The sequence below is a fragment of the Chaetodon auriga genome, chromosome 2 (assembly GCF_051107435.1).
Source record: "Chaetodon auriga isolate fChaAug3 chromosome 2, fChaAug3.hap1, whole genome shotgun sequence".
Taxonomy (NCBI): Eukaryota; Metazoa; Chordata; class Actinopteri; order Chaetodontiformes; family Chaetodontidae; genus Chaetodon; species Chaetodon auriga.
In genome coordinates, this window is record NC_135075.1 from 19,253,140 (window position 1) to 19,279,368 (window position 26,229).

Here is a 26,229-nt window from a genome sequence, read left to right on the forward strand (position 1 = left end):
GTGGCCCACACCAGCTGTCACCCTGTTTGACTCGAGCATTACTGACGTGCAATCTCAAAATCCACCACACGGGGGAGCCAGGAGACACGAGACAGCGATCCATTGATTCTGTGCAGCCTTTTCCATTACTAAATGAGTGAGATTATTCCTGTTCCTTCCTGCATCTGAGCCAGCCATTTTCCATGTCAAGAAAAATTGGGTCAAGTGACATCATCTACTTATAAAGCCATGGTTTTAAGAAGCAGTAATGATGTATAAACAGGCATCATACACACAAAATAGATATACTTAAGTAAAAAGACAATTTATTTGTCAGTCAGAATATACAAAGCAGTGGCTGAAGTAACCGAATGTCATTCTGGTTCTGAAAAAGGCAGTCTTGGACACAAAACTGGGCTACCCAGCCATGACATAAAACTCATTGGAAACGTAAGAAAAACAAAGTATAAATGGTACAAACTTGCGTGGAATGCATACAGAACAAATGACCAAAGCTTTAAGATTTAAGAGGGGTTAATTAACATTGCAAAAATCCTGCCTCCAAAAAACAAGATCGAGTAATCTTATCATGGAGGCGCAAAACAGAGCCCCTTTATTCATTTGCACCATCTGTTATGCTAACAGGGCAGCCAAGCCAAGGATTAAATAGCAGCTCAACACAAAAAATGATGCCTCAACTAATAATGCTAACAACTGTCCATTAGCCCCTGCTTAAAACTTATCTTTGGTCCTTTAAGTAAATCTGAGAGGTCAACATGAGCCTTGGAGGGAGTGAGCAGCTGCCTGTATGAAGGAATCATCTGGTCAGCACTGACATAATAGAGATTGTGCTTCTAACATACCGATATAAAACCTCAAGAAATGAAAAAACTGATCTCATGGTGTGGCCCTATTTGTACAAGTAAAAAAAAAAAAGAAGCTCATTTTAAAGACCAATAAATAACATTTCATAAAAAAGGATGCAGGGCCACTCTGTTTCAGGACTCCAGTGCAATGTGATAACATGGGAGCAAACAAAAAGAAATATTTCCCAAAGGTACAGAAAGCACAAGCTCTACAACACGATGTTGACCAGGCTGGTAAGACAGTGCTGCAAACAGGTAGCAGGGCAGAGACCTAAGCCTCCACTTCTGCCTCTTTTGAATCTCCATTTTCCTCTGTCTTCTGCTTTTTTGTATCCACCTTTTCCTAAAAAAAAGGAAAATATATCAAATATTAGCAAAAGATCAAAATTCACAAGGTTAGTTCACACATTAAAAACTGATTGAAATTGTACACTCTAGCCTGGTGACAACCCACCTCCTCCTCTTCGGCTGCACGCTTTACAGGCTGTGCATCAGTCTCCTCAGCAGGGGGCGCCTCCTCTGCATTCTCTGCAAGGACAGTTTGTCAGTTCAGAAAATACATCTTTTACTTTGGAGTGTAATTAAGACAAGCTTCATGGAAAATTTACTCTCACCAAAATGGAATTTTTAACTCAAGGTAACAGCATTATTGAGGCAAATTCAGAGGCAACAAAGTGAGAAATGTGAATACTTTTTAAACTAATACAGCTTCATATGATCATACCATCTCCATTCTTGTGTTTCTCCTCTGCTGGTTCTTCCACTTTGTCACTGTGATCAGCACCATTCTGAATGAAGAGAGAGAAATGTCAGCCCAGTAACACATCATACACCAAGATCAAGCTTTTTTAACATGATCAACATTGTAAGGAAAATCAAAACTGAATCCCAAGCAGATCTGAAATAATCCCCCCAGACTGTTGCATGCAGACTCCTCAGGGGGACACTTAAAAAAAGACATGTGTGGAGCTCTTATTACTCCCCAGAGGATTAGCCACCAAGCTAGACACCAATGGAAACGTCCACAGACTTGCTAACTAACATCTGTGCCATTTCACAACCCAAACAATGCTCTGTGTGGAGAGCAGCTGAACAGGAGGGGGAGGCGGGTGCAGCGACACCTGCATGATGAGGGGTGCTAAGACAAAAGGCCATGAGGCTGGTCTTCGTCTCCAACTCACTGTGCCATTGGCAGGTGCGTCCCCGTTGTCGGTCTTCTCTTCCTCCACTTCTACTTCTTTCTTCTCTTTCAGCTCCTACAAAATAAAAGCATGTCCCCTTGATCAATGTGACGTTCGGCAAAGAGTTTATTCTGAAGTGCGGCACGTTCTTAGCACGTATGGTTTTAATTAAAGAAAGCTCGTTTGCCGTTTCTGTGAGAAAGTCTAAATCGAGGAAGATTGTGTTTGAAATAATGAGTGGCAGCTGAACGGTTTTGTCCTGACTGGTAATGCAGCGTTTATGTTAGTGTGGCTTCCCGCCCACAGCAGCAGCTCCGCTTCACCAGCTGCACCGTTTCTACCGCTTTGTCTGCTCAACAAGACATTTTTAGCTAACCACATCACACACGTTGGACTTTTCCAGACACAATATTTAGCTGTCGACGCTGAAAATTACAAATAAGCCACCTCTGTAGTGTATGGCTGTCGACAAGAGGCATTTCAATATTACAGTCATTTTAGGTAATTGACATTTTCCCCGATTACTTTTTTCTTTTTACTTGAAATAACGTTTACTGCGAACGCAAAATAACCCACTGTTCATATTCAACACGAGCAAGCTAAACCAAGAGTTAAAACAAACAATACAACTTACGAAAAGTTCCTCAAATCTTTTACCGACAGTTTAACCATGAAATAATAATTAAAAAAAAAAAAAAAACGAATGAAACGCACCTTGGCTGTAACCTCTGCAGTTACGGTCGTGTCAACAGCTGTGTCGGCCATGGTTAATTTGGCTTGATGTAGATAATATTAGTCCTGTTTAGAAAAAGATTTTTATTTCTTGGCTCTTCGCCTTCGCAAGGATAGTCCAAAGACGCTGAGAGAGAAATGGTGTCTACTCGTCTCCGCTTTTCTCTCGAGCTCGTTGTAAATTCACTCTGGTTGGATACAGCGAGTCGATCCCGCACATGATTGGACAATGTCGACCACAGGAGTATTCCATTGGAGCAAAATCGTCTCAATCTTGAGAAGACATCCCGCCTACCGCCTATCTCGTCGTTGATTGGCCAATTGTTTTAAAGCGCTGCACTATGACACTAGACTCCTTTTTTGTAGTACTCGTCAGTATGCGTTTGTCTTTTTTAAACCTAAATTTGAACAATGGACTTAAGTGGCCCGTCGTTAAAGTTGCGATGATCCACTCGAGTCTACTGACGACTGAATGTTATCTTGATTAAATGGATTCTTAAAGTTTATATGTATATCAGGGCATATTTCATCTTGGCGCTCTTTCTCTGCAGAGATGAGATCTCAAATTACATGCAAAAAGGAATAATGTGGCGATGTGAAAACCATGCGGCCCCTCCTCCTTTCTATATTTAACTCTTAACGAAATGTGTTCCTGCTTAAGTGTGCTTACACTTGAATTATTTTACAACCCGGGTAAATTGAGTCAAACCAGTTATAGTGCAATTTGAACACCCAAATCTTAATGAAGCGTTTTATTATTGTGTTACAAAACTATATAGGAAGCGCAACGTACTGTGCATAGCCTGAGGGGTATGCATCCATTTGACCAGTTCAAAATGCATTTAAGTATTAGAGTTTCACAATGAAAAATTGTTTGAAATCAATATATATGAATTGCTAAATAAATGTAAGTTATACTTAATTATTCTATTTTTTAAGTATTTGGATAGTAATTGGTGAACAGTCAGTAAGGGAAACGAGTTGTTTCAAGCAATATTTAAGAAAAGGAAAAATGCAACGTGCCACACACTGTCTGAGGATAGGCTCAGCAATAAATACTCTGCTTTGTGATTTGTGAGTCTGCCAGGGACAGTAATGGGGTGTGGTGTGTGGTACAGTAACTGCGTGTGTGTTCGCAGTACTGTATGGAAATCTTCACAGCGTGCATTCAATTACAGCTGGTGTCATTAAAGGTGATACTGATTTTCTATTCCCTGGGAAAGTGCAAATTTCCAAAGCTGATGAAGGGCTCGACAAATGCGTATCTGAGGTAAAGTCTGTAAAAGAAGCGACCTTGCTATAAGAAGTAATACATGCACATGCTAGGGATGAAAAAAAATAAATACTGCTACAGTATTGTCTGTAATATGCTTTTCAGCTGTAACTGCTGAAACATGATTTAAATGTAATATTTCTCCAGACACTTCCTCCTATTCCTGTTAATTGAGAACTGCTTGGTCTTGTTGTTAGATTGTTATCTGATGTCAAAAACTGGCTTTCTCCCTCCCTCAGAAGTTATTTGAGGTGAACTTTCTTTGCTGTCACTGCACTAACTCATCCAACTGTTAAACCAAAGGAAGTGGCAACACACAACCCTCCGGGCCCTGAACTCTGTAATTTAAACCTGCACATGGTCAGTGCCTCACTGTCAGTTAAAAAGCAGGAAAACACGTTTTTAATACAGGTAAAGTCTTCATATTTTGCTGGGTGTCACTCACACCAACGACTGAATTCTTCAAGTGTCAACAAAATCATTCGACCTTTAACAACCTTTTTCGCCACACCCGTCATTGTCTCTGCCCACACACACAGTTATCATCCATTTTCATTAAAAAAAAAAAAGTTTTAGTCATCAAACAGTCAGAGTCACAGTTTAATCCCCACTTAAAACAAACACATTTGCATGTGCTCCACACAGTATGTCACCAGTTTGATCTGGATTTCAAATATCTCTAGACAGTCTCGCTAATGTTTGTATCCTGAACTTGCCCCAACACACCCAAGGAGGATATCTTGACACAAGTAGTTTTTCGGCCTCTAATTTTAGGGCTTCCCAGGACCTAATCCTACACCGCCTCAGTTATCTCCTCCATGCCATGCCAGCATTCAAGCCGCTGATTTTGTTGAAGCCTTCAGGCCCTCTTTAGTCATTCACCTCACATTCAGCTGAAATATAATTATGAAGACTGTAATTACATGCAGAGATCAAAGGGTTGTGTGTCAGTGCACTAGCTGGTTACTTTGAGATTTATTTTCTGTCTCACAGAAGGATGCTTTTTCACTTAGGATGAGTCTGTTGTTCTGCTATCACACATTATCTGATAACTATACCAAGAACATATTAAAATAGTCTCATACCAAAGCATCTCATACATCATGTGAAAGACAAAAAAAACAAAACAAAAAACAAACAAAAAAAAAAACTAATCATCTTGAACAACAAACAAAAGATAATCACATTGCATTATGCAGAGCAGTAGTTTTACATTGCATGGTTGAAAATTAAGACACAGAGCGGCAATGAAAGACATCATGACACTGCAGTTGGAGATAAGGGCTCATCTTGGCATTGCATAAACTGTTACCCTTCTATCTGGGAAATGAAGACCATGTGGAGCCTGCAGAGCACCAAAGCACACATCCACGCTGTAATGGCCTCAGTGTGTGCAGAAAATTCAGGAGATTCACGGGAGGAACAGAGGAGCTGACTAAAGAGCAGGCATTACTCACTGTTTTTCTGTAACTGGAAAATGGGAGCAATCAGAGAGAAGGGGAGTGTTTGTGAGATCATTTCCTGTCTTTTTCTCTCCCCCTTATTTGCCTACCTCAACATGTTTCCATGTGCCACCAATCTGTTACAAAGAAAAAAAAAAATCCATCTATGGGCAGCCTGTTCGCTCCGCAGGTGAAGAAGTGAACCAAACTGCTGCAGCAAGTAGGGCAGCTGAGGAAAAGTTGAAGAGCAGATACAATTCATGTAGTGATTTTTATAAACCTCTTATTTGCCAACAACTGGAGTGTTTACCACACTTTCCACAAGTATGAACTGGAAAACTTTTTTATGTTATTCAAAGTTATGGAAACACAGAAAGCAATACTGTATAAAAGAAAAGCCTCTTTGTGTTCACAGAGACACATGTTTCAAAGTAAATCATACATTTTGTGCCAGTTCCCATAGGCTGGGCAACATTTCCTGATGCTAAACTGTTCTCCGCTGCGCTAACAGGTCAGAGGATATAGGACATAGGATGGGAAGTGCAGCACCTTAATTTCACCTTTATTTCTTAAGGAAAAGGGACTGACCTGACTTGAGGAATGTCAGTGCCTGGGGGGGTTGAGCAAAGTGGGGCCCATCAAAGAGCGAGGGTCAGGATTAGGCGGGGGAAGGGTCCCGATAATTGGAGGAATTGGTGGGGGCAAACTGGGCTCTTTTGTTTTGAACAGCAGTGTCCTGCGTGGTTTGGCTGGCTTTCTCTGGCTTTCAGGCGAGTTGTGCAGAGTACAGGGACAACACAAATTTGACTTCTCACTGGGACTCTTCAGTTGAATGCACAGCGAGGGAGAGAGCGTGCTCTTATTATTGATCTATAATTAACACAATTAAGTACAGCCATTACTGATGATAATGAAGTCATATGCACCAGTGCCGCCATGAGGCCTCCAGAGGCTCATACTGTATCACCAAATATAAACCGCAGGGATGCTCCCATAGTAACTCTTCAATGGCCAAGAGTCGTGTATAATAACTTTTCTGTAATTTAATACAGTGATAGAAGGAAAAAAGCTTAATTGATTTTGAATGAAACAACAATGAATCTGAATTATGAGTATTGTCTTGAGATGTCTTTATAGTTGTGCAATTAAAACATTCTTTTGTCTTAAAGAATTTTGTTTGACAATGTGATACAAATTACAAAAGAATCGTGTATTGTCATCAATCAATAACAATAAGACCCAAGAAACAGAAAACTAAATAAACCTGCAGTAACACAGAACAAAGAAATAAGAATATAAATGCATAGATGGGTAAATTAAACAAATTAAGTTTCCATTCAGGGGGTCAATAAAGTTTCCACTTCAACATGATTAAATAACAGAAATTAATTGTTGTTGCATAAATTGTTAACATACAGGAGTAAAACAATAAAGAATAAAATCGATTAATTATATATTTATTACGTCTATTAGGTCACTACAGCAGCCAATAGTAGGATTCAACAGATAAAAAAAAAGGAAAACAAGAAAATTTAAAATTTATCAATAAAAACATGAAGTGTTCATGAACTGATACATATACAACTACATGTAATCCACTAAACAGTAAAGGTACAAACAGAAGTCAAGACAAAACAGACAATAAAGGTACATGCAGACACTAATATGAAAAACTGTATCTGAGTTTTCAGGGACACTCGTAATGTAAACCAAAGCTCCTCAAAGGAGCAGTGCCAAGAGATCCTGAAATCCTGCGGCTCTGGATATTGTTGGGGCTGTTGTGGTTGACATGTCTCTTCAGTGTGGCATGGATTAGTCTGTAGGTGCTTTGAGGATTTGGAAAATGCCAGAGTTAGTGTTTCCCACTGCTGCAAGTCTTTTGGTCTCTGTACACTCTGGATTTAAAGCAGTGTTTGCCACTATCTCCAGCTAGTTCAAAACGGGTGTTTGATTTATTCAAGGATGTGCACTGACTACTTCCCTGTTTGTGACAATCATGAGCAGGATATCAAGGTGTAGCCAGAGTCTGGAGAATGTTTTTCTGTTAACATTGGCTCTAGCTCTCATCAACAGGGCCAATGCCACTGCATGTAAAGTAACTGGGAGGAGGATTACGGTCTCCTAAACCGAGGCTATGAATTCTCTCCAATAAAAGATGTCTTATCCCATCCAGGTGAAGGGAAGACAACCACCTTCTGTAGAGGAGTTAAGCTATTGCAGGATCTCATTATTAATTAATGTGTGTACAAGGGATTGTGAGATGAGTGATGGTAAAATGCATCCGCTGCTGTAATGTAGGTGATGCTACATTACTACAGCTGCGGTGCTGAAGGGGGAGCTGAACCATTTTGTATGCTTCTTGGCTGTTCATCTTAAATTTCACCCTCACCTGTAAGTAGTAACCAAAACACACAGCTGAAATCTTGGAAAACTTCAAACTCTACCCTGGAAAGGGTGCCTGTGGACTGAAGGAAAAAGAAATCCTGAACAGACCAGGACATACAGCAGGGACAACATTGCCCAGCTGGCATTGCATCACGTACTGGAGGTGTTGGAGGAAACTGCTGCAGAAAAGGTCACCTGGGGTATTCTACTTATGAAAAGCTGCAAGAAAAGAGATGGATGATGTATGACGTGTAAATGTATCATGCATTCACATTACTGTGCAGAAGCCAAGACACTGTACATATTCTGTAAATTTTATAAAATTTATATTAATTTAGATTAATATATTTATTATTAATATTAAAAGGTAGCACTCAAATGTGTTAATTCCTCACAGGCCACATCAGGAGCTTAGTCAAAGAAGGTTGAAGTGTAAAAGAATTTATCATAGACTGGATCAAAATTCAACACGTGCATAGATTTATTCTGTATATCTTTATTGATTGTTACACATTGAACACACCAGTAGCAAAAGAGAAGCATGTTTCACTCCTTGACTGTAAACAGTGTCCGATTGCAGTGGGAGGCAATGCAACACATCATCTATTAGTATGCACTTTGTCCCTCCTAACTGAGAAATAATACATTATACACAGTATTAAAGCCAATACCACACATGCATTATACATTTCTCTATAAAACATGCACAAAGAAGAAGAAGAAAGAGTTCCATCTATCTATCTATCTATCTATCTATCTATCTATCTATCTATCTATCTATGATTTTGGTTCATTCAAGTCAGCTAACATGATTATTTTACACCCACATAAACAGATGCAAACCCGAAAAACACCACTGTCTATGTTTTCTGTATGATTTTCCAACATTTAGCTCTGATTCTTGGACTCTGAACATACAAGAATTATTCAACAGCCTCATGCTGCCATGCCGGCGCATTTTCTTACACTGACGGTTAGTGTAGTTAAGGGTGCATAATTGAACAAACATGGTAATCCATAATAGAAACACAGATGTCAGTGAAAAATGCATGCATTCATGCTGAATTCTTTATGGTATTAATTTAATCAAACATAAAAATGGACTCTAATTAATGAAAAGTTGCAATGTCTTTTAGATTTCAGAAATCTAGTGGTTCAGAAATGCATGAAAGTTTTCCCTCTGCACTGCTTCACTGTCAGCTGTGCTACCTTATTTATTTCACCTCCTAGCTCCACCCCTGCCACTGCCTTGCCAGAGAAAAGTGGAAATTTCCAGTAATTCCTACTGCTTTGCAAGAAATGCTCCTCCTCCTTCTAGTTTCCCGCCTTTTGCTCTACCTGCTCTTTCCTGCTGGAGACCTCGTGGCTCTCTGCAGCTGAAGCTTGTGGTGCCCTGCAGACTTTGCTCTTACAAAGAGAGAACTGCCATTTCCCACATGGACTAAACATAACATGTTTTTGTGCTTCTGGCGTCAATACGGGTCTATGAATTGATGTAAAGAGCCACAGAAATGTCTTGTATTGAACATGTTAAATGTAAGAGTGTAATCTCTATTTAATTTGAAAGAGGGCCAGACTAGTAACACAAAGTATATTAATTAAATGAAGTGCTTTTTTTCAATGTGCAATTTTCACTGAGAGAGCTTGTCTTACTGTTTCTTTGGTTGCCATTTTGAAAGTACATACTATCTTGTTATCCTCTGAACAGCCATTAAGGATTAAACTATGTGTAACTATTACATTAGCTCTTGAATGATGAGTGAGGTTTGGGTTGGGATCACAGAACAGATGGTGGATTTGCATTTCTATTTCTCTGGCTGATCTGACATTCTGGTGTCTGGTTTGTTCCGGAGATGTCGCATGCTCCAAAGGTTGCCTAACTGACACATCTGAGAATCAAGAATCAAGAAATGTGTCAAGAGTTTTGGAGATGAAGAAGGTGTGGCTCAGATATGTAAAACAAGATGATATCTGCTACCGTTACAGCCTAAAAGGTCCAAGGTACCTCTGCGCTACATCTGTGGTTTCATAACTTCCTCTTAATTCAAGACCACTACATAACCATGTGCACATGAGCAGCCCTGATGCTTGAGAGAATCATTTTAGGTAGACTGCAAATAAAGCCACGAGGCAGCTGGAGTGGAGAAGTTTGAGTGCGCTGATGGCATGAGGCACACTGACCTTAGACCCATTGTGGAGCACCAACAAAGAGCCATCTGCACAGCAACCAAAGCTCAGATGAGGGACTTACACACAGGGGGACCGAGGAGGGGGGAGGGACACGGGGACCTGCAGGGCGTAAAAAAAAAAAAAAGGAAACAGATCAGTGATAAAGAAACCTTTAAACAGGACTTGATCAGCCGAAACATCACAGCGGTCGATGCTAATATCTCAGAGGTTCGTACACAAAGAAAACAAGAAGCAGCACAACATATGAACCCAGAGCGTACGCGGAGCTCTCCACTGCTGGTGGAGTGGAAGACAGGAGCTGCTGGCCTAATCGCTCACGAGCACATTTCCTGCCTCCTCGCATGATGAGATGAAGTGAAGTGAAGCTGTTCAAGGCTAATATTTAACCCAGACCTGCATCTCAAACACGGTGGGTATCTCATTCACTCCTCCGGCAGGCTTTGCCTCTGCACTGATCTCAGCTGTAACAACATCTAGGTTAATATTTTGGATGTGAATAGGTTTTTTTATCGTGCCACCAAAAATCTTGTTGTTTTCACATGCAAATATGGTGCATTTCAAAATGGTGAAAACAAAGACAAAATGGTGTCAGGGACATCTGTAAAAATCACAAATGTTTCACAGGTAGGACATGAGAGTCAGGATTGCTTAGCAACAGCAGTTAAAAAAAAAAAAAAAAAAAAAAAAAATCTTGCAGCCTGTGTGGTAACAGAGAAACTGATCCTGCTGCCACCCAGTGGTGGACAGCTCATACATGTTGGGGACGAACCGGCACTGAAAATGAAGAAAGGCTTACTTCTCCAAATCGTGGATGTGCAGTAAGACGAAATGGGCACGATTACCTGCGAGGTGTAAACCCCACAACTGAAAAGGGACGTGATAGGAAAAGCGCGGTATCCTCTTTTCTTTCTCAACACCGTTCGAAAAATACGTTCAGTCATTTGATTGGCTGGAAAACGCACCGGCTCTCATGGCTCATGGCGGGTGGTTGCTTAGCAACACTCACGGGAGGGTGGGATGTGGGCAGGAGGGTGTAAGTGTTGGTGGGGGGTTCTGGGTGCAGGCAGACTGACTGGGGAAATACCTGGCACTATTCCCAAATAAACAAACGAGAGAGAGAGAGAGAGAGAGAGAGAGAGAGAGAGAGAGAGAGAGAGAGAGAGAGAGAGAGGAGGACAGAGCGGGAGACAGGGGACAGGGGTGTTTTCCAGATAACAGTCTTGAGTTGAGATAAAGGGAACAAGGCATTTTATAAAAGCTAACACAGTTTGTTCCCAAAGCGGAACAAGACCGGGGACAGGAAGTAGACAGCACTTCACTGGAAACTTTGCCTACAGTGAGATGAAAGTTGACAAGAACTTTGCAATCCACAATAAGCTGCTGGTTGCTTTTAACAATAATGGACTCCAGCATTAGTTTTTCGCAGAGACAGAGTGGAGCTGAGAGAGACTGGTCTAACAGGACGCGGCCTGTCCAACAGTTTGACGAGGAACAGAGTCGTCCGCAGAAATGCATGTGGCTCCCAGAAAAGAAACGCTACCTGTGCTTGCATGTTTTTGTTTGCTCGGTCGGGTGTGTCTCTGCTTGGATTATTTCTTCTTAATTAGGATGAGCGGAACAAAATAAACAGTCTCAACCGCTTGCTGTGTGTACAAAAGAGCGACGAGAAGGCCTAAAATGTCAAGAGATGATGAGGTGTGAAGCAGAAGTTGCGCTAGAGAATGGGGAAACTGTTGAGCTAAAGGAGGAGAAAAGGTGGAAAATGTGCTTATATGGAGAGGAGGGGTGCTGCTGCTGGTAGGTGCAGCCTGCAGAAGGAGGTGGGCCTTGGAAATGGCTGATGCAGGCGGTCTCTACAGGCAATGAGGACTCTTTGTCAGGAGCAGGAAATGAGGTTTCTGTTGTGATTAAAAGGAAGGTTTCTATGGCAATGCAGAGAGCCGTGTGCACAGAGAATTTGCTGGGAGTGGAGGGGGGCTAAGTGAGAGTAGGATTTCAAAGAAAGCAGCCTCCTCCATCTCATCTCCCACCACCGCCACCCCTCTGCTTTTCCACAGCGCCCTTTTATCTCTGATAATCTGTTTTCATAGCCACACAGTTGAGACTGCAAGTGGGATTATCTTGAGCAAACCAAGTCATTGGCTGATCAGTCATAAATGTTTACAGAGTAGCAGTTTCACTTCCTGAAATCGCTGATGTCTAAAAAGGAAAAAACAAACCTTTCACAGATAAACTAATTAAAGCCCCAACGGCTAGATAATTAACATAATGACTAGAATATGTCTCTCTCTTATTTTGGCAGGTACACTCATGTCAAATCAGCCCCTTGTACAGCCTATAATAAAAAAAAGAAAAAGTAAGATGGCATCAGTGTGAGCTTTAAAACCTAAATATAGCAACGTGCTTTGTTAATTGTTTCGCTGAGCTGTGAGTATAAATATGCTTCTTAAAATAAGTTCCATCCTGACGTTCTCTTTGGTTCAGAGGAAGTTGCTCTCTGCAGCAGTGACTGCCATCTTTGCCCCAACACGGGCTCGCTCCAGGATGTTTGGATGACATTTGAAACTCCTGAGGATCAAAGTTAAGTTTTTTATCCTCGCACGTTGGAAACTACGCTGACTGTTTTAGGAAAAAAGACCCAGTGGTCCACATGGGAATATCTTCCTGGCATGCCTGTGCTAAGACGGGGTTATGACTGAGCATAAATATGGACCGGTGTTAATGACTGTGGTGTACATGAACAGAGAACTCATTTAATGGAAAGGTAATAGAGGAGAGTTTATTCAAATAATGATGCTGATTTTATACCAAAACCTGAATAAAAGTGTGGTTCACCAAATCAAATGGGAATAATCTTCATTATTCCACCAACAAAAATTGAAAATCAGTGTGTAGAGTGAAGCACTAAAGGCTCCTCACCTCTTTTTTGGAAACAGAATCAAGGTCTCAGCATGCCAATTACAATTACAAAAGGTTCTGCTGCCCCCAACCTTTCCTTTTGAGCATAGCAGCAAGTATCATGTAATGAAATGCTGCCAGCGAGGGAGGGCTGTACTGAGACCAGATTGTATACTCAAAGCCAGATGGCAAGTCACACATCAAAAGGACAGCTGGTTACCAGAGTCTGAAAAGGCATCTTTATAGCTCCAAACCTAATTAGTTACAACTAAACAAATCACACCAAGATATAATATACAGGCCATGCCAATGATTCATCATAAAAGGTGACGTACACAGTCCATAATTAAGCTTTAAATGTTTACGTGTTCAAGCTGCAACATTTCAAAATGTCCAGTCAAGCTGGTTCCATCAGCGGTCACGGCCTCCATTGATCTTTATTACATTAAACAATGAAAGCAAGCCCTTCAACTGCAGATGATGCGAATGAGGATCCCATTTTTAATATGTGTGCATTAGCTGCACTGATCAAGTCAATATGTCAGATCAGTGCATCTTCCAGGGAGCGCTGTCTGCCATCAGACTGCTGGCCAATCTTTGAGGCTTTGGTTGCTGCCTGCTGGACTGAACTCTCTTTCTGCAGAACCTGTAAATCATACCCAGGAAAATCACATAAACAAAGCTCTTACTGTTCATGACGTAAACCGTCAATAATAATAATAATAATAAGTGGAGAACAGTTGCACTAACCCCTTTCATTATTCTTTTGCGAAGTTCCTCCTGTGAAAGTGGCTGTTCTTCCTCATCAGTGAGAGGAGACTCCTCTGCATCATAGTCCACACTGAGGAGTCCAACCAGCAGACACACTCGTCAACCTCATGTGCTTCAATGTATGTACAGATGCATAAAAATGAACAGAGGGGTGACCCACCCCTTGATTGCAGACTGGATGCTGAGATTCTGCTGAAGCAGTTCTGGATTTTGACCCAAAAGAAATTTGGGCAGGTCTTTCGGATTGTAGTCCTTTTCCAGATCCTGTAAGAAGAAGAAGAAGAAGAAGAAGAAAAGAAAGTACTGTATGTAACACAGGTGTGTTTGTAAGAGAAGGTTGTGGTACAGAAGTACAGAAAGCTGAAAGGTTACTTTTGAATTGAGGAAAGCTTGTATGGTGAGCAGCTCATTGGTCTTCTGTTCCACCAGACCCAGGTAGGACATGATGTTGTTCTCGCTGATCCCTGCAGAGGAGCCCAGTATGTCCTCTATCACAGAGCGGTCGCACTCCATCTTAGAGAAGATGCTGTTCACTCCTGTGAGATGGAAAAGACGAGAGTCAGGAGCACCTGGAGCTGCCTGTGTCTTCTTCTGTACTCTAAATATCCAGTCAAACCTGCAGAATGTTTTATCTTAATCGTACTCACGAGGTGTGTGTGTGTGTGTGTGTGTGTGTGTGTGTGTGTGTGTGTGTGTGTGCAGACACTCATGTATTTAAGAAAAATCTTTTACAGGTCTGTAATTTCCTGATAATGTCAGGGGATGTTTGCTGGGAAAAACAACTTAACTTGTAGGTTGTCCTTGAAATCAACTGCTGACTTAAAACTCATGTAAACAACCACTGATTATTCGTTAACTATTGGACACTGTTCTTCATATGTGTTGAACTGTATACTTGCCTGTAAACAAATTTCACATTTTTCATCTGAACTGCTGTGACAAAAAGACTCCAGGTTGTGTGCGTGTATACTAATTGAAAACTGCCTCTATTTCTCCCATAATTACTACAAATAACATTTTTCTGGGAAACTTCTGAGGAAATCATAAAGTATGGACCTGTAAAATAAATCATTCCCAAACCTGTTTTAACCTCATCCAGGATTTTGCTTATGATGCTGGCTTGTTTTTCATACTCCTCAGCTTGGGACTCGGTTTCCTTTCGCTGCTCATCAATCTCCCTCAGCAAAGAGCGATGATCTTGCTCCTGTTGCAAACCAGCTACTCGAAGCTGCTCGATCTCTGCTTGAATCTGCAGATTCACACATTTCAGCACAAAAACACAAACACAGATTAATGATATGAACTAACAAACTACATGCTCCCCTTCATTTGCTCTGACTGCTGTCAGAAATGACCTCCTTAGCTTTCACTTCATTTGCTCAAACTTAATAGAATTTTGTAAGAAGTGGGCGACCCCAGCCTTTGAAGTTACCGGTTGCTCGTTATCTTTGTGGATGAGGAATTATATCCATTCCACTGTTGCACTGAATAAGAATAAAGGCAAATTTTGTAAAGTTAAAAATGGAAGAAATTAATGACGAGCGTGTCCACAGGCAAATAGAGTCAAATAGAGGAGACACTCTCACCTGGCTGATTTGATCCCGCAGTGCCTCGGCCTCATTGTTTTGCTCATTTACAAAATTGAAGAGGGCAAAGTTCCGGTCTTCAACTATACAGAGAAACAGTGAGATGGCAGTGAGACACATTTAAATCTTCTGAACTGAGATTATTCTTGCTGTCAAAGTGGGACCTTAAATTCATTTAGCTTTAGTGTTCCTCCAAAGGTAGAGAAACATGGAGAAAGAGGTGGCTATAATTATGGTGCGATTGTCTATAAAACAAATGCAAATATATAAAATAAGAGATATTTTTGTAACACAAACTGAACAGATCTGAAGAAAAAAGACTGTAAGAAGCATTGTCTTTGTGTACGGGTGAGTGACGTCAGCTGACAGACTTACCCTGCATGAACCTGATGACCAGCATGTCCAGGTTGTCCTCCCCTGTCACAATCTGGATCCTCTCAAACACCTCCTCTAGAGCATCCAGAGGCTCCTCCCCCAAGTCCATCCTCCTCTGCTCCTTCAGCTCTGACACTGGGACAAACAGGCACCATTACCTTTATATAACAGCAGTGCTGTTACAAAAGGCCCAAACAAGCTAACAAACACTGTGAAAAGGATCCTCTTATTTCTATCACAGTGTTCAAGGACTCACTGGCAGGACCGACTGTACTGCACTCTTGTTTCTAAGCCAATAGGAGCATTGCCACTCTTTTCTTTCTACTACTTTTACCCCACATTCATCGATTGAATGTGGGGTAATAACACATTTACTGTGGCTTCTGTCTGAATGTTTCTGCTGTAAAATCTTGGGACTGTACAGAAGTTATGATCCTATGAGTTCTGTACTTTTGTTACTCCACAACGCTCAGTTCAGAAGCAGAAAATACACCATTATCCCCCCAAAGCATTCTCAGTGTGGCTCCAGTGGGCTTTTTTCCTACTGTATCAAAATCATTTTATAAGAACCTTGCATCTGTGCTACGCGCAGACCAGATGGGACTCCTCTCTCTAGCTTTTGGGATGTATTGTAGGAGACTGTGCCTGGGTGCTCATAAAGCACAAGCTGAAAACTGGACTGAATGAACACTGAATAGTCACTGCCAGTGTTATTATCATCACGATAGCATAAGGAACACGTTTGCCGTTATAATGATTATTACTGTGTCAAAGCAGAACTATTAGCTACAACACATCAGGCGTAGCTTACGCTGCCTGTGTCCGTTCTCATGGCCGTCTTGCTGCCCGCTCCTCTCGCTGCACTTGGTGGTCATGAACTCTTTCAGGCTACACTCATGTGCAATAAGTCTTTCCAGTTCCTTCATCTCTGTGTTGTACTGGGCAAGGTCCTTCACTGCCTTCTCCCTCATCATGGACATCTTGGACTGAGCCTCCACCCTGAAGTAGAAGGCTTTATACATAAGACATTCAGCAACCAAAATCACAGCGCAGGTTTTTACTACATTATGCAACGGTCTCAAATCTAACCTGGCATCGTAAGCTGCAGTGGACAGGCTGACAATTTCCCCGATCTTCTTACGGACATTGTGGAGTTCCTACAACACACGAGAATCAAATAAGATGGAGACTAAACAGAAAAAGTTAAAAATAGTTTGGTGCCTCGTCCCTGAATGGTCTACGGTGTGACCTCTGACCTTGTCCAGCCTGTTTCGTAGCTGCTGGAAACGGATGCGCTCAATATGAAGAGTCTGCAATTCTTCTCTCAGGTGGCTGTTTTTGGTCAGTTGCTCATTGAAGCGAGTCAAGGCCTGGACAGGATATAGAACGTAGGCAAACTTTAAAATCATATACTGTAATACAATATAATAATATGTGAACATATGTACAACTGATGAACAAAGAATGACTGTATGTCTATGTTCTCGGTAGCTTGTGGTATTGAGAGACTCACTCCGTTCAGCTTGTATTCCAAAGTGCGTATGGCCTTCTGAGTCCGCCGTACCTCAGACCTCTGGGTAACACTGGTACTGACCTCCCCTTTTCTCACCTCTGCCAGCTTCAACTGCATCTTTGTGATCTGCCCACATTACAGATGCGTGACATGAACTGTGGTGTGTGACCACAAATATCAGTGAACATGAAATTAGAATAAGTGTGATATAGTGTAAAAGACTTGATTTACCTCTTTCTTTATCTCTTTTTGACACTGCTTCTCTTTCTCCAGCTCCTCCTCTAGTAAGTCTCTCTGCTCCAGCAGAGCACGAAGACTCTGGGTGTCCTCACTGTCCTGCTGCTGGCGTGAAAAGCTCTTACATGCACCAAGGTTTCGATGCAGCTCCTCTTGCTCCTTCAGCAGCTTTTCTATCTCCTGCCTTCATCGACATCACATAAACAGGCGATCAGGCAAATAAAAGTAAAAAACACACTGCTGAAACTGTGATGTGGGTGTAGCTCTGATTCACTGTTGTTTGCGTATCTGCTCCCGGGCCTGAAGGTTGTAGGCCTGCCGATCTCCTTCCATGATCCTGAACTGTCTCTGCAGTTTTGCTATCTCTGATTCTGCATAAAAAAAACAACACATGCACATTGTAGATGTTTCATTCATGCAACCTAGACAGCATAAACTAGTTAATACTATCAACTTTACCTGTACCATCAGTATCCAGCTCACTGCTGTCAGAGCGGGCACTTGTGGCTGATCTTCCTCGAGGCATGGTTACACTCGACTTCACAGGATAAAAATGAAAAGTAAAGTGATGCTGTTATCAGAGAATACTGAACGTATACTAGTGGAAATATCATCGACCTCTGTCCATCAAGTTAAATCAAACCTAGATTGAAAGCTGAATATTCAACATTCAAAATTCAAAACTTTATTGCCACATCAACATGGCTGATTGGAATTTAAGTTATTAATAACTGATCTTTTCCAGTGATTACCTGGAAGCAGCATTTGATTGGAATCTTGTCTGCACAGTAGGTCATTAGAATAAGACTTAAGAAGGGACATTAATCTGTTTTCCATTAGATTAGTTTTGAAGTGGAAGTTTATGTGACTTTATCTGAATTCTGTTGACATACTTGTCTTTAAGTCTCCTGTATTTACCTGAAAAATACATTTGAAAGCAGTGCGTGGTTTTTTGATTTGATTGTTGCATTCTGTGTGATGCTGCACATAAAATAATGCAGAACATCAAGTTTTGCATTAAACAATACACATTTTTAATCACAAACATTTAATGTGTACTGCTGCATGTTACTTTTATTTACAGTACATGTGATTAATCAAACCCAGATATTAAATTGAGCCTTAAACTCATCTAGCAGGGCAGTTAATCCGAGGCATCAAATTCCAGGACAGGTCATCAAAACAACAGCACCGAGCTAGTTTAAATAAACACCGTCGCCATGCTTCTTTTTGCTGTTATGGCAGACTGGATATATTGAGGAGTAGCTTGGAAAGAGTTCGGTATCATTTGAAAGATGTCGAAAAAGTGTCCGCTGTTAGGATAAATAAGCATTTAACTCACCAGCTAAAAGTTTAAAAAGTAAAAACCCTGCGTCACCTCCCACGACAGACAGCAGGCTCACAGCTGCCTGGGTTGTTAGCAACTGTTGCTATGTCACCGGTACTTCCGGTCCCTGAGTTTGGTCTCTCAGGCAGCAATGAGGAGCAGTGAGGTTCAGTGACGTACACGATTTCCATGTTATTGATCATACTAGCCCACAGTATCTGTAGTTAAGATTACCTCCACCCTCACCAGCCATGATGATGAAATCATAAAAGTGTTAACACAGTAAAGTAAGTCACATAACGACGAAGAGGCATGAGTGCTTTTACTCTGTAAACTTAGGTGCATTTTGATTATTGTACTCATTTTAAATGCAGGATATTGCTAATTTTCTCTGAAGGATCTGAAAGTGTGCAAGTCGTTTAAAGAGTGTCTTGCTGAATGCAACCAGGGGAAATCTGAAAGGAAAAAAAAAAATACAAAGAAATACTTAGATCTTCTGTTATTGCCCCTTTATTGTTATGTATGCTGTGTGTTAGCAATGTCACAAAAGAAAACGAATACAGTATAAAAGAAAATGTTTTCTATTACAAAATCAACTACAATAATCAGTCTACTGTGGTCTCTTTATCATAATGGAAAAAAGAGAAAATATACATTTAATTTGAATAACGTACTGTCCCTATACTTTATACATGAGTTTGTGTTATTCATGATTATTGATTCATATTTCATTATAGGTCAACTTATTATACCAAATGTACAGTATGATTTGTAGCTTATACTGCAGACAATAAAATATCAAAATCTAAGTAAAAATAGAGTAGAATATGGATAACAGAATAGACAAAAATATATGAAAAAAAAGTGAATTGAATAAAGACAATGCATAAAACCAAACAACATTTTCAAAGAAAAGCAGTGTTTAAGCTTGAGGCAAAGCACAAAAGTTTCAGACCCGTATTAGGAAGTCATAGCTAGTGAAAGGCTAAAGTGAAGAGATAAGTTTTAGCTTTCTTTTGAAAATATTCTGCAACTTTCTTTTGACTGTTGCTGGAAACCCCCAGTAAACCAGCAGCAGGTGATAGCCGTGTTCTTGAAGGCAAACAATAAATTAGTTAGCAATGTATCTTGGTCCTAGTCCATTCAGGGCTTTGTATACGAGGAGGAGGACCTTAAAATCAGTCCTGAATATTACAGGAGGCCAGTGAATCAGTTTTTCAGCATCTTTTTTGTGTAGAAATGTTACTTTAGCAATGTTTCTAAGATGGAAAAAAAAAAAAAATGCAGTTTTAGTCACCTTGTTAACATACAAACCATGCAAATGTAAATTTTATGCAATATATGATTCTTACATACTGTTTGAGTTTTTATCCTTAAAGCTTCACTTTGGTTTATTGCTCTGACTGTGTCTGTGTCTCTGGTTCCGTCTGAGCTGGTGTTGGTGGGACACCCTCTAGGAAGGTACAGAAGTGGTCTGCTGTATTGAGCTGAGGTCTTCTCAACAGCAAATAGCATTTTGGGAAGTAGTAGGCTGCCATCATTCCGAAGTTGCTTATCAGTGTAAAACAAATATGAACAATAGACTTGCTCTTGTCATCCAGGCCTATGTAGATCGGAATAAAGGTCACCCAAATCACGCAGTAGATCAGCGACGAAAAGGTGATGTCCCTTGCAAGGTTGTACTGATGAAGAGGCTTCACCGCCATGAAGGTGCACATGAATGATGTGAGGGCCAACGCTCCGTTGAAACCTTGCATTAAAGCAAGTCCAGACAAGGGTGTCACTGGACATGACAGGAATTGTCTCACAAAGTTTATTTTAATATTTGCCTTGTGTTCAGAAAGCAAGGGTCCTTCTTGAACAAACCAGCCACAGATACCGGCCTGTACAGCACAGCAGATGAGCAGAAACAGCCAGCTTCCAGGACCTCTTAATACATGCAGGTGAGAGGCGGCCATCTTTGGGAACTCTGACACATAGACTATCTGTTTGAAAAGAGGAATTTGCAGCCTGATTACAATGTGCGCTCTCCAATACAGTAATGCATTGTACATGACATTATCCTTCCTCACCTGTAGTGAGATGGATGTGATAATAGAGAGGGCCACTGTTTGGAAAATGGAGGTGAGGGGCAACTGAAGACGGCACACCACGTCCCCCGGCTCCCCCAGGAAGAGCAGCAGGCTGAGGCAAGCTCCCATCAGACTTATCAGAGCCACAAAACTCAGGGGTCCCCCTGAGGCCTTTACCAATGAGGTCCCCCGATGCATAAGGAACACAACACCCACTGACCCCTGACATATCAACAGCAGCACCCCAGCCAGCATCATTTCCAGAGCTTCAGGTGTGTCCCATGCCAAAATGTCAAAGGTAGGATTAATGCAATTAGTGCTGCGGTATAGAGACCATTGACCCTCAGGGCACTTACTGCACTGAATGTCCTCTATGAGTGAGAAAGCACAACAGGAAATTTGGTTTCATTAAAGCTGGAGTTGGTAATGCTGGAGAAACCAGCAAGAGTAAGATAGACCCATCTGCTCCCTTCATGCCTCCCTCCCAAACCCACTCCCCCAAAACACATGAACTCACACTGCCTTACTACTGCTGGAGGATGAGTCCACGAGAGAGCATTACTCTAGCTTTAACCAGCGCACAGTATCTACAAATCAAGTCAAACCATGGCTGGTGGTGATGCATTGTTTGACTGCATCACCATTAAAGTATTAGTTGGACATTTTGGGAAATGCACTTAGTCTTGCAAAGAGAATCAACACCACAAGATATGACCTGTTAATTCATGAGCTTTAGAGGTGTTGGTATTAGGACCGCAGCACAGAATTCTGGACTCTGTACATAGGCATTCCTCATGGGTGCCTCCCCGCATCCACACTTATTCATTCTAGTGTCTTTGTAGGCCCTTCTCACATTAGGGCTCCTCACATTAGGGCTCTGTATACTCAGACTCCCTTTTTCTTCTGTCCCCTCCCTTTATGGACTATGTCGCTGGCCGGTAGGCAGCTTTTGTTACATTTGGAGAGAACCTGGCTTGCTGTGTCTCCCTGTTTCCAGTTTTAATACTAAGCTAAGCTAACCAGCTGCTGGCTGCAGCCTTGTATTTACCATAAAGACATGAGAGTGGTATTAATCTACTCTCAGAAAGAAAGTGAATAAGTGTACTTCCCAAAACGTTGACCTACTTCTTGTGTTTGAGAGATGTTTGGACAACTTTACCCTTATTTTTCTGGTAGGTGCCCGGCAAACAGTCAATACAGTCAAAACAGCAGGAATGGAAACCTTTGACCCTGCGGACCTGGCCTGTTTTACAATCTGCTGAACAGGTGGACACAGGGACCTGCAAAAGTTATGGCTAAGTGAGGATTGTTATGGTAAAAAAAAATGCAACATTTCAGGAACTCAAACTGGATTATGATAAGGTGGAATTTAAGAACAAAGCTTAAACTTTCATCTCAATTTTCTGATGAATTGAAGATATTACCTGTGAGTCTTCAGTGTGCCATTTGAAGAGGGACTTGTTGATGAGCAGTTCTTTATTAAAGCTTCCAACATCCCTGAAGTTTAAATCCTTGCCTTCCCAGACCCACTGAACCAAGTTGTATCCTATATTTGGGTTTCCATCACTGTCATATACGAATCGTGTGCCGTTTATGTCTACAGACGTGTTCTTTAAAACATCCAACAGCTGCAAAAGAAGAATTTATTCATTATTTAATTTCAGTGTTGTTAAAACATAATTACAAATCTTCTGCAATATAACAGACCAAATAAATAAACAAATCGATCAATAAAAATCACCTTCCAGGGGTAGATTTTAGTTTCAGGTCCCATCTTACAGGCAGTTGAATTGCATCCCAGCAGGTTGTGCAGTGCCTGGGCCACACTGTAGACGGCAGCATACACACTGAAAGCTGTGCGCTGCACTGAAGGTTCTGTCACCAAGCTAATATTAGCAGGTGACAGGTTCCAACATTGTGGGCAGGGATTGAGAGGGTCGTCGGTAATGGACGCTGGAGGGGACTTCTTTGCACTCTTCTCGCTCAGTTTTAAGAGCACCTTTGTGTAGGCGGTGAGCTGATCCAGGGTCTGCAACTTGTCAGTGAATGCAAGGATTGTGCCGATGTTGTTGATACTGGGGAGAGAAGTCACTCCACTATGGATGGCCCAACTGGTGGTGGCTATCCACACACCTGTTACATTCCTCCTGATAACCTGCAGTGGATTGTATTGGATGAGTGGCACTAAAGTTGACAGAATTATCCACCAATAACATGTACTACTACATGTCTGCTTCACCAACCTCTTTAAAAAAGATCTCAGCTTGCTCTGGGAGAGAGAAGACAACGACCACTCCGACGTTGGTGTCGATGATATTGTCGATGATGGTTTTGATCACTGGTTCAGGGTCAGAGTATACTGGAATCAGCCCCTGATAGGCCACACAGACGGACTTATTTTCTGCTAATTTGGAGAATTCCTGCACGCCTCGTTGTCCATACTCCTCTTCACTGCCCACCACCACCACCCAGTTCCATTGAAACTTCAATAGCAGTAGCACGATGACTTCCACCTGCCATTTGTCACTCGGCACCGTACGGAAGAATGATGGGTAGAGAAACTTGTCACTGAATTTGTCACTGGTGGCACCGAAGCTAATCTGAAGTGAGAAGATTATTAAGATTATACCACTTTTGAATTTTACCACACTTTACATTTTACACATTTTACACCACATGTTGCAGCCCTGACAGAATAATTTGCACTGCAAGAGAGAAGTCTTTTTTCAGTTTAATTATATTGTAAAAAATGTAAAAGCAAAAACAATTAATGACTGACAATAATGAATGAACAAAAAAATATTTTCCTTGAATGCAGCTTGTTTTATAAGACAGCACATCGCCTCTTAGATTAAAAAAAACAAAAAAACAACAACCTCTTGTGGGACACGAGAGGCAAATATTTAGCTTTACTTTTAAGATTTATTTTCAACATCAGGAATATTTTTGGAGGAAATTTCAAATCAACCCAGGAAGGGAACGTGTGTGTACACATGACCAGACAAACCTGTGGCACCAGAAAGAATCCCAGGAGTTTTCCTATGACTGACACCATTTCAGAGGTATATGGACCAATCACGGCCGATATGCTGGTTTCATAATCGGTGTAATTACACTCTGCAGACAGCACTCTGCTTGATTTTGCAGTGAGGAACGAGATGGCGGGCTTCACGATGACGGCAGACTGTGTGCATGTGTCATAGATTTCATAACCTAACTTGATGCCAGGGAGCAGAATTTGCTTTGCATTGATCTCATCCACCGCATATTTCATAACGAGAGCGAGGCCAAGTCCACGGTCATTTAAACTGTGGGACCAAAGGCAGGAAGAAACAAGGCAGAAGCCTTATGAGTCAGGTTAAGCATACATATCGGTGCAGAATCTCAGATAACAGGGTCATTATTTCCCCCAAAATTCTATTTTTCATAACCCATTACCTGTCACAGCTGATGTTGTCAGGCTCCCTCCTCTGGCTGAGGTTGCTGGTGAGCTGCTTAATGGGAAAGAGCCCTCCGAGCTTGATGTCCCCAGACAAATTGAAGAGATTGGTAGAAATATTGTGGAACCATTCAGGTGTACCCGCACTGCAGCTCAGTCTAAATGCCCAGCACAAAACCATCAGCATGACAGGCGCAACCATGATGCAGAGATGGAAGCTGGAGTAGTGAGGGCAGAGTGCATATGTGCCAGTGCATCAGGAAATATTGTTATATGCAAACTCACCTGAAAGCCCTAAAGGGAATTGGTGTGGCTGGCGCCTCCCCTCCCCGGCCACCTGAAGGTGCTTGTGGTAGAAACTGCAAATCATGTGAAGTGATGCGTATTGTGCTGGCCAAAATTTACATTTGTGGTATGAATGGACACGAAATGTAAGACCAGCACCCCTCAGCTTTCATAACGAAGACATTTTCTACTCGTATTATCGGAGAAAAGCAACAGCTGCAGTATAATTTGCACTATTACTGTGCTAAACTTATCTAAATTAATTTATGGACTGTGAATGGTGGCATCTTATTTGACAGAATTTGAAAGGCTCTCCTTGTACCTTATGAATGTGTGTGTTGTGCAAGTGGGTTTGATCTTTCCGGACCATTTTCCTGACATTTGCCTGTGGCTTGCTCTTTGATTCTCTTAGGTGTAACTATCTGTCAAGAGATGAGCACAGAAGGACACTAAACGCCTTTTTGCCTTCTCACTCTGAATCGTTATCAGCATGAAACGTCACATTTATCCCTTTGCAAAATGTTAGTCTTTGTTGGTGCCTTATCATGTCATTTTGGTAAAAATGTATACTCTACTAACCATGCTGCTGCAACCAGTGTGCCGTTATGGAAACCAGCAATGTATCAGCTTAGATCCTGCTAATGCCCATAATGCCACCCATGTTAAGACCATTTATTTAATGTTTCATGTTCTTGTTGTCATGTTTTGCATTCACCACAGTGTTAGCTTTGCATATACATTTGCATGAAAAACCAATGCTGGGTTATTATCATCCATACAAGCAAACTGACATATTCCCTCCCAAGATGTTTGCATAAACCTAGAGTAGAAATAAGATATTTTAATTGGTCTGAGCAAATACTGTCTAAGAAATACTGTGTGACACATACAACTGGAAAGGGATAAGCTTAACTGAAGGCAGAGAAACATCAGGGACAGGCTGCCAGTCAACATCTTGGATGGTGTAATAGCCTCCTGTTCACCTTCCCCACTGTGGGAAGAAACATGAGAACCCCGACAAAACCAGTGTGAATACAGGCAAACATGAAAACACCAGTTGGAAAACGAGGTGAAGAGGCAGCGCTAAGAGCTGAGCAACTGTTCTGCCTTCAACCCATCTTTGTACTTTTCTACCCAGCTTCTACCCTGGTTTCCATAGATTTTAATTAGTTCCTCTGAGTGAATACACAATTTAATTATTATCATTAAAAGTAATTGAAGATATAGAATTTCTCACATGAAGGGTCATGTCTTGAAGCATGTGCAATATATGCTTCGAAAATGTTTCCATTGTAAGTTCTTATTACTTTTCTATAGTCAACGGCTTGTCAACAAAACATTCCTATGATTGCATGTTTGTCAAATAAGGGAAACTAAAAGAATCATTAGTCTCGTGCAGACATGAGGATATAGGAGAAACGTTACAGAACCCTTCAGGTAAATGACTTCAAATCAGCAGACGGAACAAGAGGTGGAAAGTAACAACAGAAACAAACGGAAAACTGATTCACACAGTTTTGCTACAAGGAAGAGTTTGGTGTTGTCAGTCCAGTTCCTGACGATGTCTCTTTGATGTCTGCATACTCACATCCATGCAAAGCCAGTCAATGGAGGGAGTGGTTCCTTATTTTACCCACATGGGCAAAAGTATTCCTCTGAATCACATGTGAACGCCTGA

General features: G+C 41.3%; 3 protein-coding genes across 3 annotated transcripts; all 3 read right to left on the minus strand.

Moving 5' to 3' along the window:
• Nucleotides 1-283: 283 nt before the first annotated feature.
• On the minus strand, nucleotides 284-3,355 carry LOC143339546 (uncharacterized). Its single transcript, XM_076760851.1, has 5 exons — nucleotides 2,741-3,355; nucleotides 2,027-2,101; nucleotides 1,570-1,633; nucleotides 1,300-1,373; nucleotides 284-1,188 (listed from the first exon to the last, which is right to left on the minus strand). The coding sequence occupies exons 1-5, from the start codon at nucleotides 2,789-2,791 to the stop codon at nucleotides 1,117-1,119; spliced, it is 336 nt and encodes a 111-aa protein (XP_076616966.1). The 5' UTR covers nucleotides 2,792-3,355; the 3' UTR covers nucleotides 284-1,116.
• Nucleotides 3,356-12,802: 9,447 nt separating this feature from the next.
• Nucleotides 12,803-18,871, minus strand: odad1 (outer dynein arm docking complex subunit 1). The gene is made up of 15 exons (XM_076747844.1): nucleotides 18,771-18,871; nucleotides 17,888-17,966; nucleotides 17,703-17,799; nucleotides 17,423-17,612; nucleotides 17,192-17,317; nucleotides 16,935-17,048; nucleotides 16,768-16,835; nucleotides 16,490-16,677; nucleotides 15,679-15,813; nucleotides 15,304-15,386; nucleotides 14,798-14,966; nucleotides 14,090-14,253; nucleotides 13,878-13,981; nucleotides 13,697-13,787; nucleotides 12,803-13,592 (listed from the first exon to the last, which is right to left on the minus strand). Exons 2-15 carry the CDS (start codon nucleotides 17,952-17,954, stop codon nucleotides 13,488-13,490), a joined length of 1,701 nt encoding a protein of 566 aa, XP_076603959.1. The 5' UTR covers nucleotides 17,955-17,966; nucleotides 18,771-18,871; the 3' UTR covers nucleotides 12,803-13,487.
• Nucleotides 18,872-20,146: 1,275 nt separating this feature from the next.
• tas1r3 (taste receptor, type 1, member 3) lies at nucleotides 20,147-24,468 on the minus strand. Its single transcript, XM_076751327.1, has 8 exons — nucleotides 24,266-24,468; nucleotides 23,835-24,135; nucleotides 23,071-23,427; nucleotides 22,569-22,982; nucleotides 22,252-22,455; nucleotides 21,987-22,107; nucleotides 20,828-21,198; nucleotides 20,147-20,740 (listed from the first exon to the last, which is right to left on the minus strand). The coding sequence occupies exons 1-8, from the start codon at nucleotides 24,466-24,468 to the stop codon at nucleotides 20,147-20,149; spliced, it is 2,565 nt and encodes an 854-aa protein (XP_076607442.1).
• Nucleotides 24,469-26,229: the final 1,761 nt, after the last annotated feature.

Bases quoted from the DNA above. Each gene is read 5' to 3' on its own strand.
- odad1 (XM_076747844.1), bottom strand. From the start codon at position 17,954: ATGCCTCGAGGAAGATCAGCCACAAGTGCCCGCTCTGACAGCAGTGAG. The intron at 15,814-16,489 runs GTAAGCTACGCC...TGTTTGTCCCAG, and splicing joins TGAGAACGGACACAGGCAGC to TGTCAGAGCTGAAGGAGCAG. The intron at 13,982-14,089 runs GTAACCTTTCAG...TTCTTCTTACAG, and splicing joins AAGCTTTCCTCAATTCAAAA to GATCTGGAAAAGGACTACAA.
- LOC143339546 (XM_076760851.1), bottom strand. From the start codon at position 2,791: ATGGCCGACACAGCTGTTGACACGACCGTAACTGCAGAGGTTACAGCC. The intron at 2,102-2,740 runs GTGCGTTTCATT...TTTATTTTGTAG, and splicing joins CTGCAGAGGTTACAGCCAAG to GAGCTGAAAGAGAAGAAAGA. The intron at 1,374-1,569 runs GTATGATCATAT...CTGTCCTTGCAG, and splicing joins GAAACACAAGAATGGAGATG to AGAATGCAGAGGAGGCGCCC.
- tas1r3 (XM_076751327.1), bottom strand. From the start codon at position 24,468: ATGGTTGCGCCTGTCATGCTGATGGTTTTGTGCTGGGCATTTAGACTG. The intron at 22,456-22,568 runs GTGATTTTTATT...CTTCTTTTGCAG, and splicing joins CTAAAATCTACCCCTGGAAG to CTGTTGGATGTTTTAAAGAA. The intron at 20,741-20,827 runs GTGAGGAAGGAT...CTTTTCAAACAG, and splicing joins TCACATCCATCTCACTACAG to ATAGTCTATGTGTCAGAGTT.